This window comes from Antedon mediterranea, chromosome 7, assembly GCF_964355755.1.
Source record: "Antedon mediterranea chromosome 7, ecAntMedi1.1, whole genome shotgun sequence".
In the NCBI taxonomy this organism is placed as follows: Eukaryota; Metazoa; Echinodermata; class Crinoidea; order Comatulida; family Antedonidae; genus Antedon; species Antedon mediterranea.
Window position 1 is genome coordinate 19,758,034 of NC_092676.1, and position 19,829 is coordinate 19,777,862.

Genomic DNA, 19,829 nt, shown 5'->3' on the forward strand with positions numbered 1-19,829 from the left:
CGGGTGTTTTGATTTTTTTTTGGCGAAAACCTCAAGTATAGATATGACACGCCATCTGGGCCAAAAGTTTCTCTTTTCACCAATATTAAGCAGACTAGTCATCTTGAATGCATAATGCATACGTTAGTTTGTAACATAAACAAAGGTTTTCAAATTATTTTTTGTTCATAATGTGATGGTTTAACCAAGAAACTTTCTGTTATATACTGTAATTAGAAACATAATAGTGTATACTTGCTTTCAACAAGAACAACGTACATTTAGTACAATGATAATTCATGTTACTTTTTAGCATTTTTATGTTATTTTTAATATCATCAGGCGATTGGTTTGTTTTAAAAAATATTTAAATACAAATGCATGTCTATATTTTATTACAATACAACGAAAAAACTTGCAGATATTTAAAATAAACATTCGAAACAAAGTTAATAGAAAATAAAGGCTTTATGTTTATTCCGTGTATCAAGATAAGGAAGAACTATTCTTGCATATCATTTTGTTCACGTACAATTACATTTAACAACTCTGATTGGTCAATTCTTTTTAAAACGTTATACCGCCCTCTATTAGTACATTTTGTACATACACAACAGAATTGAATATACATATCTACTAATCTATAATTTATAAACTCTAAAAATTACCATAATTATTTCATTAGTTATATCATTTCATATTTCAAATTTTCCTATAATGTCTTTTTGAGTAAGAAATTACTGTTAGTATTGTGTTTCAAGTTTCTATAGATAGCACCTTATCTTCACTTTGATACAATATCCAAAACAATATCATAATAACACATTATGTATTGAAAGATTATTGGATTCCGTACCATCATGGCAGTCTACCAACAGGACACTGAGCTCTCCTTGTCAAGATAGGAACTTATAACAGTCCTTTGATCTTATGTCTGGCTGCAATAAATACCAATATTACTGTACTATGTACATATTCTAGGCAGCACTGAACTGATCATGTCGCAGCCACAGATAAACACTTTGATCTCCGAAAGCTCAGCATCCTGTTGTTAGATTGCTTTAATTGATTGTACTCTGTAAAAGCAGGGCATCCACGTAGGCGCCCAAACTGTTTCTTGCTAGGAAATGATAGTTATTTTGATTCCTTCAACAGAACCCAGGATTATAAATGGAAGACTTCAACATTTTGTGTATAATTTTTTTTTTTTTTACAAAAATCAAACTGAACCACGTTCTAAAGCTCTTTATGAAATTGTGATATGCTTAAATATGGTGTGACATGACATCATCATGTCCATATATATCATATTTTTTTGTCACATAAAGTTTGCTAGTGTAGACAGAGCTTAAGACTAATTTTCTATCAAACTATCATAGTAACACTTACTATAAAAATTAATTTTTATTAACCATAGTACATTGTAAACTATAAAATAAAGGTATTACTTTTGAGGTAAACTCCTTAATACTTTCGGCCCTATGGAATTCGTTCAGATTTTATGATCTTCATACTCTGAAAAATACAAATTATTGTTAAAAAGGTTTGTATGGCTCATTGTGTGTCAGTATATGAGGGGAGTACTTGCAAAATCAAACAAAAAATATTTGACTTAACTTATATTATGGATGTACAGTACATTGTTTAATTACAACCTGTGTTATTGGTTTTTATTAAATGTCTCCCTCTATATAGTGTTTTGAATATTAAGTGATTTTTTTTATAACTACAGTACCCCCTCTATAATCTAAGCAATGTATAAGTAAAGTAGTGAGACAGGCACTATTAGATGCTAAAGTTTAAATATGTACTGTATAATAAATGTAATAAAATAAAATTAATATACATACAAATTCAACTATAAATTCTAATAAAAAAGAAATAAAAGCAAGCTGACTTTCCTTTTTCAAACTAAAATCGACTATAAAACCATTTTCGACAAAAAAGGCATTCCAATTATATTTACAAAGTATTATGGCACCTCTTTTTAAGATTTAAAATTTAAATATCTTTTTTAGAATAGACACAAATGTGAAAATAGACTTTCTAAAGGCCCATTTACACTAGGACGATAACGATTGACGATAAATAGACAAATATGCATTTTTCATACATAAAACAAAAGAAATATAAAAACTTTTCATTCTAGAACTATAGAATAACCATCTATGCTTCCTTTGATGAAAATGATATTTTCATACGTCCAATCAAATGATGTCATTATTAGTAAGAGCAATAATATCGTGACAATACAACGATTTTATTATTTTTATTTACCATGACGTCATTTGATTGAAATTTTAAAAATATTACTTTCATGCATCAAAGACAGCATAAATGATTATCCTAAAGTTCTAGAATGAAAACCTTTCTAATTTAAAAATGCATGCTTATATATTTATCGTCGATTGTTATTGTCCTTGTGTAAATGGGCCTTAAAGTCTAACAAATTCAGCACACTAGGATTACATTTGCCAGAATGCTTAATATTCACAAATATTAGTTAGAGAGTGATCAGGAGAGAGGTCCTTGATATGATGTGGGTGACCAGGTACTGTATCTTGTTTACACAAATATATTTATTACAGTGAAAGTACATTATACTGATGTTCTTTCCATGATTGTAGGTTAAACAATGATTATGTTATCAGATGAAATCAATGGATTACTGACAATACGCACGTAGGCAGTACTCAGTCAACTCGTTGACAATTGACACCTTTGTGCTAGCTCTCCCCATAGAGGTATCATATAACTAGAGTGTAAACTAGTAGCAGATGAAAGCAATGCCTTCAGGGTAGTCAGGCGTGGAGTTAGGCTCCCCCCTCTCCCCTCCCCCTAAAATTTAATTTTTTTAAATAAAATAATGACTATTTGTATTTTTCTGCAACCTCACGGATTGTTTTTACCATTTATGAAATATTTAGCCGTCTAATCTATAATGCTGGATCCGCCACTGGTAGTGACTACTCAATTTGGCCACCGTATCTGTTTAAAAATATTATTAGTATATAAAATTGATTACTTAAATTTTATGAAAACCACATAAATGAGAACATCTTTTTAAAAATACAGTGCAGCTAATTATACTCCAATGGCAATAAAATTAATCAATTTTTGTTTTGGTATAATTAAAAAAAAAAATAAGTTTTTAAAATACTGCATAAAAAGTATAAAATAAAACCTTAATACTGACTAGTGGAGCAACTTTGTAAACTGGCATATTAACATGATTGGATACATTGAAAGTACAGGGATTTTTTCAAAAAATGGCCAAATTTCGACCTTTTTATATTGTTGTCATATTTGACTGTCCCTCTCACCACTGTGGCTCGTTTCTTGAGCTGTGATTGAGTTGTATACTAATAAAAAAGGAATTTTCTACAAATAAATTTGTAAAGTGTATCGCACCATTTAGGAAAAGTTAAATCTTGGGGAGTATCACTTCTCAAAAGCAGGATTTATTACTAAAGCTCTGTCTCCACTCACAAACTTTATGTGTCAACAAAATGTGATGTGCGCATATGGACACGATGATATAACATCACTACCATATTTGAGTATATCACTACCATATTTGTGCATATCACTCTTATATTTAGGTACATCACATTTTTTGTCACATAAAGTTTGATAGTGTAGACAGAGCTTTAGGGTAGGAAACAGTATTCTTGTTGTTGCTGTTGTTGTTCTTGTTGTTGTTGTTTAAAGATGTATTGTCCCCCAAAAACATGAAAAATGAAGATTAATTAAATTAGATTTTAAATATGTTATTTTGTAGTTTTAATAAAGTTAATCACTTTTGTAGAAAAAAAAACAAACAAAAATAATGTTTTCACTTATAAAATGACAAAAAAATTCTTAAATTCAACCAAAAACCCATTGGCTGGCAGCCAATTTAACAATTTTTTGCTTTAAATTACAGTTTTTTCAGGTAAATATATTTTTTTTAGATAAAATTTTTGGTGACATTAAAATTCAACAAAAATTTTAAGAATTATTTATCAGGGGGAAAATACATCTTCTTTAATACAAGATTTTGGTTGAGATTGCAAGGCATCATGACCAAGAAAAACTATATCCCATCCCAAACTATAAAATGTTGATTCACATCGCTGCTGTTATAATCATAAACATACATTTTTTTTTATCGCTGGCTAATTTCCAAATTTTCTTTTTATTACAAGAAGTACTTATAAAGTATATCTTTAGGCCAACTACTTTGTTCCGCATAGATAACTAAGAACAACAATATATTATACTACGCGAGTGCTTCCTTGTATTTCAAAAACATATTAATTATAAAGTGCTATCATCACCCCCCTCTTTTTATTAATCAAATGTTATAGTGCATTTAACACAATTATATCCTTATATTTTCGCGCCACGCCTTTTGGCAGTTATAGTCCAGAGGATGAAATCATTACAAAATAGTATCAATGCGGAACCTATTTATGTTACAAAGGCTGAAAAATAGGAATTTGTTAACTCGGACTGGGCATGCGCACATCCCCTAATCCCCTATAAACACGTCAGGAAAAATAGAGTCTTAAAGTATTAAAACATCTGCTGTTTTCAGTCATGTGACATTTTCTGTTGAATGGCCCATACCAATACATGAACTAATGACGTAACAAAATTTTAAGGCTATTTTACATTGTACACAACATTTTTTCTGATTGTTAAACAAAATGATAATAAATCACTGTTTCTTAATTTATTAAATAGAAAATCAATAAAATCATAATTTAATGAAGGAAGAACAAAAAAATTAAAACTGTAAATGAGTCAAGCAGCATTTTTCGTAACAAATATCTCTTGTTTACTATACTGTAATAATATATAAGTACTAGAAAAGCAAACAAAAATAAATTATACTAGTAGGTCTGATGAAGAATGTCTGTCAGACTCGATAGCTGCATAGTCCTATCATGACAACGAAAGGTTTTTAATTAAATATCAGAAGAAAACATAGTAAAAAAGATAACATCTTCATGACCTCACTATTAATATCCGATTTCAAGAACATTAAAATCACAACAAAATTATTATAGCCTGATGAACATTCAACCACATAATCTGTTTGAAAGCCCATTTTTCCATGTAGATAAGATCTCAATATATTTACTGAAAAAGGTGTTTGATCAGATGATAAAACCCACTCTGATCTGATCTGGAAGTAGCTATATCTGCTCTTTATTAACTTGAAACAATTCTTTATTGTTTACATAGGTCTATTAGCAGCTTTTTTCTTCTTTTTTTTAAAAACAAGATTCCAGCTTAAGGTATGAAATGCCATGTTTGCCAAAAGTAGTCTCCAGCTTATGTAGAGATATGATACACCATATGTGCCAAAAGTAGACTCCAGCTTATGTACAGGTATGATACACCATTTGTGACAAAATGTTTTCCTATTATGCTAAGCCCATTGCTGTCTAGTCTACAGTAAAAACCATAATACGGAAATTCAATATAACCTCTCTATGGTGTGACTGAGTGTAAACCACTAGCGTGATCCTTAAATTCATCTGATGATGAATATTCTATTGATTTAGATCCATCCTAAAAATCAATCAGGGACAGGTGGACGTATTCAATATGCTCTGAGCATATATTAATCATACAAAAAGCTTTTCTATGGTACTGTATATAAATAAATGTTCGACTATCCCATTGTAAATAGCCTAAATATTCAGCAACCCATGAATAACCACAAATGCGTTTAAAAGCTCCTTTTGTAATTAATATATAACATCTCTATAGCGAACATTAAAATCATACGACCACAAAACCAGTTCGCTGGTAATTCAAAACAGTCAATCAGGCATTGCGAAATGCCAACATCATTCACTCAGTAATTCTCGCCATGTGAACGTCCTAATTAATCAGCTGATCACCATGCATTCTCGTGCATTCTTGCATGTTAAATTGATTTTTGTTTAGTTCCATGCAGAAACGTTCAATTTAAGAGTTAAAACAATATAGATATAAAGTTAATCAATATCTGTTAGTGAGTAAAGCAACATGTTGGTTGACATCATGACATTTCTATTAAAACGGGATGTCGCGTTTGCTACAGAAGAACCTCCATTAAGGGGACAACTTTGGGACCCAACAAAGTGTCCCCTTAATAGAGGTTTGCCATTGTGTTAAAATGTACTGCTTCTTGTTCATTTCAATAGACGTGTCCCCTTCAAGCCTTGTCTTATGGAAATGATAGGTGTGCTACAAATTGCACTCCTCAATACATTCAGGTATGCTGTAGGTGTGCTGTTTGTATTTTGGTGTGTAGAAGTTTACCAAATTTAAGCATGTTGTAAATCGCACTACTCAAGGGCGGTTTAGGAGTGTCTTAGGTGACTGATCGCACTCGCTCGCCTTAAAAGACAAGGCCTGCCCCTTGGATATCGGGTGTCCCAAAAGACGTCTGTACTGTTTTCTTAACCAATAATTTAATATACTTTATATAATGGATGAAAGGAAAATCCCTCATTTCTAGATTTAGAGTAAAATCCGAACAGGAAGACTGATATGTTCTAGAGAATTTATAACAGTAGAAGTTCATAATGATGCAATCTTTTGTTACAATTACAGGGATTTCCATATTCTATTGAATTTTAAACACACATCATTATTGAGTCACTTTAAGTCACTACTCAAAACTCACCTTTTCTGATTTTTTTACAGCGCCATGAGCAATGAATGTTGGAATGGCGCTATATAAATCGAACGATTGATTGATTGATTGATTGTTAATACAATGAAAGATGTAAATTTATAAAGCTTAATGAATAACAAACAAAAAACAAATAGTTATTGTGATTGTGAAGGCTTGTTCAGGCAAGCATACATTGTTCAACAAATGCTAAATTTAGTGTGAAATGAAAAATATCCCATTCTTTGTGAAAATATGTGAATATACTATTTCAAGACAGGATGGCTACAGGCTTAGAAATGAGTATGTTTCTTACTATTGTCTATACTGTAGGTCTAAAACATTATCTTGTCGTCATTCTGTAACAGCATCAATAAAATCGATAATATAAAGTACTGGTATACAGTAATATAAAGTACCAGTTTAAGTGCAAGAAGGGATATAGAGTAGCCAGCTTCCACCAACATTTAAATCTCGCAATTTGTTTGCAAGGTTTAAAAAAAGGGTGGGGGGGGGGGGGGGAGTCATTTTTTGTAATTAAAGTATCTTCCCCCCTCCCCCTTACCACTTACCACCATCTACTGTTTGACCTCTCCCTTTTCCCCCTGGCTCACAATCACATTGGATCATGATAAGGAGAGGGGTGTCACAAGTTTAGAACCAAAACAGACTAGTTAATTCATTAATTATTTTTCATAAAGAACTACTCTATTAGTTTATCAACATATAGGTTTTTCCCACTTTATTTAAAATAACACAAACAATTCTGATGAATGGAAAATTTCTAAATTGAAAATTATTGATAGGGCTTGAACTTTAATTGACCTTTTGCTTTTGTATAGATTTTGCAAGATTTTGCACTTTTCTAAGAAACCAAATCATAGAATATCCTGTAGGTTTTTACATTACAGTAAAGTTTTTACAAATATATCCGTGTAAAAGATATCTAAAATGTTGTTTCTTCTTTAGTATTAAGAAATACTAGAGTGTACTACTTAATAAAAAGCAAATAGTAGGGTTCTTCAATTCCTAATACTTATTCTACTAATATATTGTGTCTACAGTGATACAGGCATCACATGTGATACACATGTTTTACTGTATCATAGAATTTGTCTATGATACTGTACACATTCAAGTACCAGGAATCAGATACCTAAAACTATTCATTGTACATGATGAAATTAAACACTATTGATAGATTTCTAATTGATTCCACAATAACAGCGAGGAACTTCTGTCTAATATCTTTTCAAATGTCTAGTCTGGAATTTTACAAAAACCACAAAATTAGAACGCATAAACTTTTATTCATTACGCAAGAATCTTCAGATATTGCACGTTGTGATTCATTCCTTTGTATGAATTTTTAAAAAATTGGCTTATTTTCAAACATCAAATACAAATATCCTGTCACTAAAATGTACTAAAACTATATGAGGTCTACATACAACACAAAGAGTGCAAACCTTAAGCTCTGTCTATACTATAAAACTAGTTTGACAAACAAAAGTGTGATGTGCCCAAATATGGGAGTGATATGTCCGAATATGGTAGCGATGTGACATACTATAATCATGTCTATATATGAGCAAATCACTTTTTTTTTTTTCACAAAAGTTTGATAGTGTAGACAGAGCTTTAGACATTAATAAGTATTTATGAGTGTTCAAAATTCGCCCTAGCAAACTGAGAATTTTTCTAGTGGATAAAATAGTAAATTGTTAGCCCTGTGACTATGCTAAAACAGATGATTTTATAATAACACTAACAATGTAGTTATGGGCTAGATTTAATAAATTATAGTAAGTATAAATACAAATTGTTTACATTATTTGTTTTATTAAATATGAATATTAAGAATTGGTGTCAATGACCCATAAAACATTGTCTTGGAACGCAATGAATAACATAATTCATCAGCGACTATTGCACAGCTGAAAACATACAGAATACAACATGACTGGAAACAACATAATTTAACCATGATGGTCAAAATACACAGTGAGTCATTGAAACAAAATGGATTCATGTGCACAGATGGTCATAGAACATGAATTATATGGCGATAACATTACTCATGAACATTAGCACGTGACTAATAACAAAAAAGAGATCAGCATAAAGCTCTGTCTACACTATCAAACTAGTTTGACAAATATGGTAGTGATATGACATCATCATGTCCATATATGGATATACAATTTTTTGTCACATAAAGTTTGACAGTGTAGACAGAGGTTTAAACATACTAACCCTATATCACATAATATGCATTATTGTTTTGGGTTTTTTTTTAACAACTATTCCATAGTGATTCAGTTCCCTGTTGGTTTTCCTCTTTCACTCCCAGGAAACATTTTCATTTAAAAAAATTAATTTAGTTGTTACTGTAGACATCTGCTGCTGATTAATTTGAATTTGGAATAGGAAACATAGTTCTATAATGCGTTTTTAGCCAGCTATACCATGCATAGAAATAAGGTGCAAATATTTGTAGCATTTGACTTGCTACACTGGTAAAAATGTTTGTTGCCATTGCTGTTTGTCGCCATTGCTGTTTGTCTTTCTTTCTCTCTGTGTTTATATGACAGAATGACTGAAATATGTTTGAGAAAGGTTTGAAGATGGGATATAGGTAAAATGGGACATAGGTAAAATTATCATACATGCTAACAACTAAAGTTAAAAAAACGGGAGGTGATGCTGGCTGTATGTAGTATGTCTTGTTTTCCACAAATTATGGTAAATTCCAAATAACTTTGGACCTTTATGGACCTCAAGAAAAGTCTGGTTTTGGGAGAGTTTCCAGTTTTACAAGAGTTAACTGTATTATATAACCAATTCTAGCTTAGTTTAGATGAGTACATAATCTATACTCAAGGTTTAGTTTAATTGAGTGCTAGCATGAAGATTTGTTTTCACGCTGCTGCTCTAGCCCGCTACGTCCCATTAGGACTACTCAATCAGAAGCTAAAGCCAGCAGCAGTTATAGTTCTAAGGACAGACAGTTTTGTGAAAATGGAAACTCCACTATGATTTATTGATTCCAGCTGCTACAGTAGACCCAAAAAAAACGTCTGGGAAAGAGTCTATTAGGACATGTCATGCTAAAATTACAAATCCCTAAGCATTTCTGGTATATTCACTGTCAGATATTCATTGAATTATTATCGAAACAGTCCATTAAAGTTTGTGTTTGTAATAGGATACTTCATAATTGAAATATCTAGGGTGATGAAGTGACCCCCAGATTTGACCTTAGCAATAAAATTAACTAAAGTGACAGAAATTGAGTATTCACTTCTGTAACAAAAAAATAATATTTATTCACATATAAAAAAAGAAAAGAAACCCAAAAACCATTGTCTGACAGACAATTTAAGTATTTGTTGCTTTAAATTAAATTTTTTTCAGGTAAAATAACTATTATGTGACAATAAAATGACACATTCAAAAACATTTGAAATAAAAAATATTTTTCAATAAGCGAGCAGCGTTTTTTGTAAGAAATATTTCTTGTTAAAATAGAGACTGTATAAAAATCAAGTTGCATAGACATTTAAAATTAATGATCACATACTAAGACTAGCTAATTAAAATCAGCAGTCTATAATAAGTATTGCCTAAGCAGATACCAGTAGGATCTGGTTTATACTATTGCATCAGACTATGTAATGCATTATTGCATCAGAATATGTAATGCACTATTGCATCAGTATTCTAAAATACATAATTTATTATTTATAGAAATAAAATAATAATCAATGGTTATTATTAAACTGGAAATTAGTTTTTTTGAAGGATAAAAAAAATCAAAAAAATATTTAATTTAAACGAAGAAAAATAATGTTTAAAGGGGTTTTACACTCAATGTTCAATGCTGATAAATACAGTAATATAAAGCTCTGTCTACACTATCAAAAGTGATATGCCCATATATGGATACATTATTACCATATCTGGGCATATAACTACCATATATGGGCATATAACTACCATATCTGGGCATATCACTACCATATCTGGGCATATCACTACCATATCTGGGCATATCACTACCATATCTGGGCATATCACTACCATCTGGGCATATCACTACCATATCTGGGCATATCACTACCATATCTGGGCATATCACTACCATATCTGGGCATATCACTACCATATCTGGGCATATCACTACCATATCTGGGCATATCACTACCATATCTGGGCATATCACTATCATATCTGGGCATATCACTACCATATCTGGGCATATCACTAACATATTTGGGCATATCACTAACGTATTTGGGCATCACTATCATATTTGGGCACATCTTTTTTTTGTCAAACTTGTTAGTTAGCTTAAAACAATGGTATATGTTTTTAAAATAGAATGTTGAAAATTAATGTTGTTAATGCACAGTGATTTAGGATTCAAAGTCCATATCCTAAAGCAAAAAATACTACTAAATACTCAATATTATATACAGTATATAATGTTGGTCTAACATCATGTTGCATATAAAATTACACTCTGAATTGAGATGTTAAGAGATCTGTAACAGAATCATAAAACAACCATATTTACATCCTCATAATTACCACAGTAACATACAATACAAAGTAAAATAAATGTATATGTATGTCATTAACCAAGTTCAACTTCTTTGTAATTTCATAGAATTGAATTGAAATATATATTTATACTGGGTAACCTCTTCAGTCAAAGACTGGTCTCCCAGAGGGCCCAGTTGGTGATCAGTGGCTGTGATGTACTAATACACCGGGGTAACCCCCTACTCGTCTCGAAAGATGTACTAGGTTCTTTAAAGTGCACACGAGCTAGATGTGTACACTGGACCTACGGTTTATAGTCCTTATCCGAGAAGACTCGTTCTACCACCAGAACCATGGAGTGAGTGAGCCTCGAACCCATGCCGATGTTATGGCTACGTAATTGCGGTTCCACTGTCTTAACCGCTCGGCCACTCACCCAACTGAAAAGAAGAAGATCAACATAGGCTAACCTATAACAATGGAGAACATCTACCTCCATGTTAATAATGTCAATAATAGAACTATCTATAATATGGTTGCAAATAAGGCTGTGTTTCCACAGCCATAACAAATTATTGGATTTTTTAGCCAATCAGATAATTATTTAAAAAAATAAAGTGCGCATGATTTGACATTGACGAACAACGAAAGATCCAATCACAACGCAATAATTTGCCCTTCAGGGCAAAGGTTAAAAATTATTGCATTTATCCAATAATTATCTGATTTTAAAAAGATAATTATCGGTTATTTTTTCTCGAGCTCGAGCGGAATCGGTTAAACCCTGTTTTCACAGGAACTTAATCTGTTAATTATCAGTTAATCATTTTCATCCCAGTGTAAATGGGCCTTAAGATATGAGGAAACGGTGGATTACAGTAATACTTGTAAATATATAATATTTTATAAATATATATCATTGTGAGAACTATGAAATTTATTATTTTATTTATATATTTCAACAATAAACAATAAATTTGATATAATTTCAAAAATATAATCTTAGATATATTTCAACCGTACTATTTTTAGTCATTTTCAAAAGAAAAAAAACCTGATCAGCTGATTGCTGCTTACGAGAAAGTGATGCGATGGCGTGATACTTATTATGCAAAGGAAAATTTATTATTCATTATTTTTACATCAATTGAATTACCTATGTCGAAATATGGTTGGATGAGACGTATTGGATGCTATTGGAAGACAAAAATCAATAAATACTCTACGTCTTGCAAGCTATATAAAATAACAATAGATGTAATTAAGACTGGCCTGGACGAAGCTGTCCAGGGTTGTTTATTGTTTTCTGTATTTTTCCATGTTCACCTTTGTCATTAAATAGGTCTATTGACCATAAAGTATTTTGCAGCACTGAATTATTGTAGGGAATAGGTAAAATCAAAATGAACTATTACCTAAAAATATATACTTAATAATATTAATGAAATTAAAAATATACAACCCCATTCCCAGGGACGTAAAGGTATCATTTCATCAATTTGCATTTAAGGCATTCCGACTTGGCCTTGTTTCAAGTAAATATTCAAGAAAAAAAAAACTCCTTTATTTTTTTCACGCTGCTGCTCTAGCCCGCTACGTCCCATTAGGACTACTCAATCAGAAGCTAAAGCAAGCAGCAGTTATAGTTCTAAGGACAGACAGTTTTGTTAAAATGGAAACTCCACTATGATTTATTGATTCCAGCTGCTACAGTAGACCCAAAAAACGTCTGGGAAAGAGTCTATTAGGACATGTCATGCTAAAATTACAAATCCCTAAGCATTTCAGGTATATTCACTGTCAGATATTCATTGAATTATTATCGAAACAGTCCATTAAAGTTTGTGTTTGTAATAGGATACTTCATAATTGAAATATCTAGGGTGATGAAGTGACCCCCAGATTTGACCTTAGCAATAAAATTAACTAAAGTGACAGAAATTGAGTATTCACTTCTGTAACAAAAAAATAATATTTATTCACATATAAAAAAAGAAAAGAAACCCAAAAACCATTGTCTGACAGACAATTTAAGTATTTGTTGCTTTAAATTACATTTTTTCAGGTAAAATAACTATTATGTGACAATAAAATGACACATTCAAAAACATTTGAAATAAAAAATATTTTTCAATAAGCGAGCAGCGTTTTTTGTAAAAAAATATTTCTTGTTTAAAGAGGAATTATTAAAAAATTAAATATTATTAAAATAAAGGCACATGTTCCGTACCATATCATGTATTGCAGCACTGTACTTTGTTCTATATTTTGAATGATATATTGTTCAAACAATTATGTAACTAAAATTTATACATCAATTTGCATGCATTAATAATTCTTATTATTCAAATTTTTGTGGTTATTAGGAGGATATATATAAGTACAATTTCGCCAACCAACAAAATAATAAGTGAGATTTAAAAGATAATTATTTTGAAGGTTAACATCACAGTGTTGTTATTTTGACATTAATTATTCAAATTAATTTAATCATGATTTGTGTATAAACCATGATTGTTCAATAATAGTTGGTCTGAACAAACCCAAACTATAATATTCGACCTTGCATCTGACATTGATTTAAATAATTGATGTCATTAACAATTCATCAAGGTTATTAAATCCCGAAAATAAAACAACACAAATTTAGAAGATCTAGAAAAGATTTTTCGCATACTACCATCCAAGTCTCATGCATTGGACTCATACTCTCACACTTAAAGCCTGAAATCTCATCCAATTCTTTAAAAAACTTTCAGAATTTATTGACAATTTGCATGAGATAATTTATATAATATGAAATATATTATCGACAATATTAATATTGATATTTTGTTGTTATTTTCTATGTGAAGTTTGGATCAAAACACATGACCTGGTGCAGATTCAGGACTAGGAAGTGGCGGGGGCAGGGCTACAGCCTGTTTAGCTGACGACATCCTCTCCCCCTCCACTCCAAAATCTGCACCTGATGACCATATCATATCTTCAATGGACAAATAGGCACTGATTTTAAATCATTATCAATCATAAACACAATAAATATTTTTATATTTTCTTTGTACTTTTCTAAAGTAAAATAATACATAAAACTTAGTTTAGGGGGTGGGGGTTTCATTTTCTTTCACTTTTTAAATTTATTATCTTACCTTAAAATATGTATTTATCAATTTATATGAAATGAAAAAAACATGGAAAATGGTTACTAAATATATAAAATAAGAACATTGTATTAATGTGATATCCTGGTTTTGTATAGTGTCAAATGGCCCATGGACAAACAGTGCAATTCACACTGGCTAAATCAAATTACTGTACACATTATTATAATAGGCAAGGTTATTGACATCACACATTACAGCTGATCAACAAAAGTGGCGTGATCAGTGGAGGAGGGCGCTACAATCTGTTTATAATAATTACTTCAATTTCAATGCCCTGGATTGCAAGCATTATGGAAAAGCCTTCCACTAGTAACCTAGCTTGTCAATAGTCTATTTTTAGAACTAGAAACCAGCTTGGAAATATACTATCATTATTTATAGTTGTTATGCTCATCAAATTTACAATTGTAAATTCAAGTTGAGGCCAGTAACAGTGAGATCATAGTTTACCAACAAAGGGGACGCTTATAATTACCATACAAAGGGCTTTGGGAAACCCTTTGTGGTTGGATGAGTGTATTGACACTGACCAATCAGAGACAAGCTGCTGTTGCTATTGCGAAATGATCAGCTGTGGCTATAAAAGAGCTGTGGCATCCCTGCATTGCTAATTTCAAGCTTTACTTGCAGTGTGAGAACATACATTTTGATAAAAACATTTTGTGGTGAAAACTGCTGTTTTTAAAGGCATCAACCAAGCTGAGTAAATAAACATTCAAGTTACTGAAGCACAGTGCTAGAATTCTGCAGTAAACAGAAAAGAAAGGTATTTTTCTTACATTATCTTTGACAAGAACACTTAAATTCATAATGAAGCCTAGAGTATTGGAATCCAAACAAGAAAAATCAGCTGTCATGATGCTGCAGCCAACCGAAGATATTGCGCACGTTAACTTACCATGTGCAGGATGGCTGTTGACGCACGGACACAGGAAGGACAAGAAATGCGATGAAAAAGATTCCCACCTCCCAAAACAAGGTTTGTTCTCTTCGCTACGAAAAAAATCTGACAAGAAAGTCTGGGAAAGCAAGAGTAAAGATGACGAGCTGGAAGACGTTTCACATGCGAATCAACGCTGTGCAGGATGGCGCTTGACACACGGTCATCGAAACAAGTGAACAATAAACGAACTTGAAAACACTTGCAGAAAAAACTGTAATAGTATAAAATACACTGGTGACTTTTACAGAAAATTTTTAAGTGTCAATTCGAGTAGATGATGCGACCAAGAAAAAGAGGAAAACCATTTCAGATGTGTTTGGTACCCAAATTGAGGATGAGAAGAGGAGAAAAAGTGACGATGTATAGAAGATAAACATTTTAATACCGTCGCATAACTGGAGATTACATCACTCCATGCCATTGACTTATTATAATGTATCTGATTTATGTTTATACTTTCAAATGCATGTCAACATCTATAATATTTCATGCATTTTATAACCTTTAATTTTAAACGTAATAGAAGCCTAAATATAAATACCTTGTTTAAATGGTGCTTTTAGTATACCAGTAGGTTAAGCATATTTTTGGCTAATTTTCAAGATCAAAAACGAAAAAGGTTAAAGGTTGAATATTATGTCCACAAACTGTTAAATGATATTGTTTATATTGTAGCACAACCAAACGTTTTTTTGCAAGATTGTTAACAATTTTTAAACATTTAAAACGCTTTGAATAATAACTTGATATAATGCATAAAGTAATTTATATAGATTTGTAGAATAAGTGAATAAAAATATCATGAAAATTAAAAAACGTATTAAACAAAAACATTTGTTAGTAAATCTTGACAGATAGATAGTACTGTTTGATATTGAATGTTTTTAATCTTTATTCATTTATTCCTGGATTTTAAAAAAGTCTAGTTCACCGTAATTAATGTTGTATTGTTGTATACTAAGAAAAGTTAATTAAAGTGCAGTATTTTTAAAATTAATGTTATTAATGTTATTACAAATTTGGTATTGAAGAATGACAGAGTATAAGAGTATGCAGGCATTTGAACCGATATATTGATTAGAAAATAAAAAAATTATTAAGGAAGTTAAAATATTGATTATTGTTGATTTATTTCATTGTCTTGGACATGTACGATGTAATTGACTGACATTAATGACAATGACGAAATATTGTTGTTAGTGTTACTGGTTACGCGTCAAGCTGGACATCAAATTTGGAAATCGCTAAAACAACGCAGAGACACACTGACGAAAATACAACCATGGAGACACTATACTACATTATATACATTTATGTGAGATGGGTTTGTATCCACCTTTGATCTTAAGGTAATTACTTATTACTGTATTTAATGTCAACCTACTTTCAAACATTATTCATCAAAGAATATGGGTAAATTGCAGAAAATAATAATTGGAAAATGGAAAAATAAAGATATAAAATAGAAGTGTCTGCAGTTTACCATTCCTCCCAATAGGATATAATGTTTGTATAAAATATAGTATTCATTTCATTTACACAATTTCATTTAGTATTTTTACACACATATTTTAGATTCATTTTAAATACATCGTTGTACATTGCATAAAAGTATTTGAACAAAATTGTTGGGATTCCTACTAGTTCTGGTATTAAAAATCTTTCTATAATTTTCTGAGTAATTCAGTTTCAATTTTATTGAAAATATAAATTTCATCTGACATAATGATAGGTGTTTTTTTTCTCGATAGGGTTAGATAGTAGCTATAATAATATCAAATATTTTTACATAAATTAATAAATACTGAAATTATAACAAAATAAAATAATATTTATCAATGTTTTATTAAATTATAGGGTTTATATAGTAATATTTTATATTAGACTTGCTACAGTATACATACAATAAAAATAATATTTTTACATAAATTAATAATATGTAATAAAATGAATAACGTATTCAATTTTTTTTAATCAAATGTATAGAGATGAAGATAGTAAAACTGGCATTTAAATATACAATATCAGTTTTTATGGACAAATTTAGCCATGGTGATATAATGCAGGAAGTACAGCGTACAGTGAACCAGACTCGATGCATTTCGCAATAACAGTCAGGTATTTCTCTTTTGTGTTAGTCAGAATAGACACAGCTGAGATGATTGTGAAATACCATGTGAATGTCATGCCCTGTAATTTTGCAATAGTCTAAATTAAAAACAGGTCACATATAAATTTAATTAGAAAATTCTCAAAAAAATACAGTATGGGCCTGTTTCTATTGAAAAATAAAAAAAGAACGGTTTTAAAATAAAGTAAAATTTTTTAAATAATAATTTATGGATTTATATTTTTTATACTCTTTTTAAAAAAATAAATTAAAGGCCAATCAAGGAACTAACATAATCTTTAATTATGTTTATCATCAATGATAGATTATTATGTAAAATATTGTATATAATATCTGTTTATTACTATAGGCCTACATGTTTATAAAATATCAATTTTTCTAATATAAAACGTCTCAGCAAAATTCTATCTACATACAATTGTTTTTGTGGTCAAATTTCAACATTCAAATGTTGGTTTAGAATAAACACACATAGGACCTATCTATTGAATTTGAAAACAGACTTACTACGGTACTGTTGATAAGCATACAGCAGTTATTACAAAATGTGAAAATCCTATATGTACTGTATAATTTAATATATATAAATGTACAGCAGTAGTGCATTGCTGTGTTCAATTGTCATATTCATAATATGCAGTACACTATTGTGTGTTATCACATACGGACATGAAAATGCCACAATCAATGTTCATTAACTAGCTATGGTGACAATCTATCTAATTACATTACAGCAATAATATTAAAGATTTCTTTATTAATAATAACAAGCATTTGACGTTAAGTCTTATAGGAAGTGAATATTACGGCCGTCATGGAAATTCAAGTGGAAAATCGATTTAAGAATCAAAACATAAAAAAAACAGATAAGAAATGAAAATCCGTCTTCCATTTCCCTCCTCATCCCCAAATGGTGAGACACAAGAAAATATTTGATAGTGATAATAGAAGATAGATGATCAAGCATAGATGCTTTAGAATTTATTTTACTAGACAGGAGATTTCTTTCAGGGAACTTTTAAGCACATGTTTTGCCTCAACTCCCAGTCATACAAATAACAGGAACAAGTACTAGAAATTGGGTTTCCACTGATGACACACAAACAATATGGGAAACTGATAAAAATAATTGGAGGAAAAGATCTACAAAGAAGGAAATAGTTGCCTATTAAATACAGTAAGTGAATGGCGAAAGATATTAATTGAATGAAAGATACAGTACATGGTTTTGGATCAATATTGGCATGGTAACACATGGTTATGCAATAACACTATAAAATTGCATATTTTGTATTTGTGAATTCATTTTAGGGCCCATTCCTATTGAGCAAGATAATAATGGAATTAGAAGAATGTTTTCTTCCTTTCCAATAGAAATGGGTCATTTTAAAAAAACTACAAAAAGGACTGATTTTAATTACGGTCTAAGTGGAACAATTTTTTTGCTGCAATGCAATCGCATTATATCAATTTGACCTAAGCTCAGCAGATCTCAATATGGCATGACCATTTGACAACTTTCTGTGGATAATAATGACATCATTCAACCATAGAGGTGCCTCCATGATCCAACCTCGATTGATCACCAAAATGAGAAACCAATTAGTTTACCGTATGATCTTTGTAAAATATTAATTAATTAACAACTAAAACTGGTTTTAGAAGGAAACCGTTCTTTTGGGGATTTCAAAGGCTTACTTTCTACACTGTATACTCTAAAACTGATGGGGTCATTTTGCACATTCAGAATCAGCTAATGTCAAGAATTTCGAACAAAATATCAAGGCAATCAAAGGTAGAATAAACACCTTTTCACATCAATGGCCCCGTTTCTGCTGCCAAAAATATACCGTATATATACGGTACATTTTATATACGGTATATTTTTTGGTAGCAGAAACGGGTCTCATAAAAAATATACCGTATATATATGCGGTATATATACCGCATAAATATTCCCATCGTTTGTGGATATTATACGGTATATTCCAAAATATACCGTATATTTCGTACCCCGTTTCTGCTGCACTCAAAATATACCGTATATGTGATCCGAGGTCAAAAATAACAGAGCGTGACGCGTTTGTTTGGTTTTTCTGCTGCATTGACACACACGTGTATACAGTAAGCAAGCAACAGATCAAAATGTCACTGTGGACTGAAGAAATAACTATTTTTGCAATTCAATTGTGGGGAGAAGCGAAGGTTGGGGGAAGACTGCATGGCACCAAAAGAGATACCGAGATTGACAAAAGTATCTCACACAAAATAAAAGCAGAATTTGTGGTAGACTTAAAGCCAAAGTCATCGGCAAACGCCGTCGTCTTCTTTGCATAAATCTAGTCAATGTCCATTCTACATTTCTAGATTGTGTGTGCGGTGTAAATTCGTTGCCACTTCTGCTCATTA

At 31.0% G+C, this 19,829-nt stretch overlaps 1 protein-coding gene across 2 annotated transcripts in view; it reads right to left on the reverse strand.

Moving 5' to 3' along the window:
* Positions 1-446: 446 nt before the first annotated feature.
* Positions 447-19,829, reverse strand: part of LOC140054231 (zinc finger-containing ubiquitin peptidase 1-like) — a 38,838-nt gene continuing 19,455 nt past the window's right edge. For both annotated transcript variants that reach the window (XM_072099152.1, XM_072099151.1), the window contains exon 8: positions 447-1,494. In XM_072099152.1, the coding sequence (XP_071955253.1) occupies positions 1,459-1,494 (36 nt within the window). In that variant the 3' untranslated portion in view covers positions 447-1,458. The remainder of the gene's footprint in view (positions 1,495-19,829) is intronic.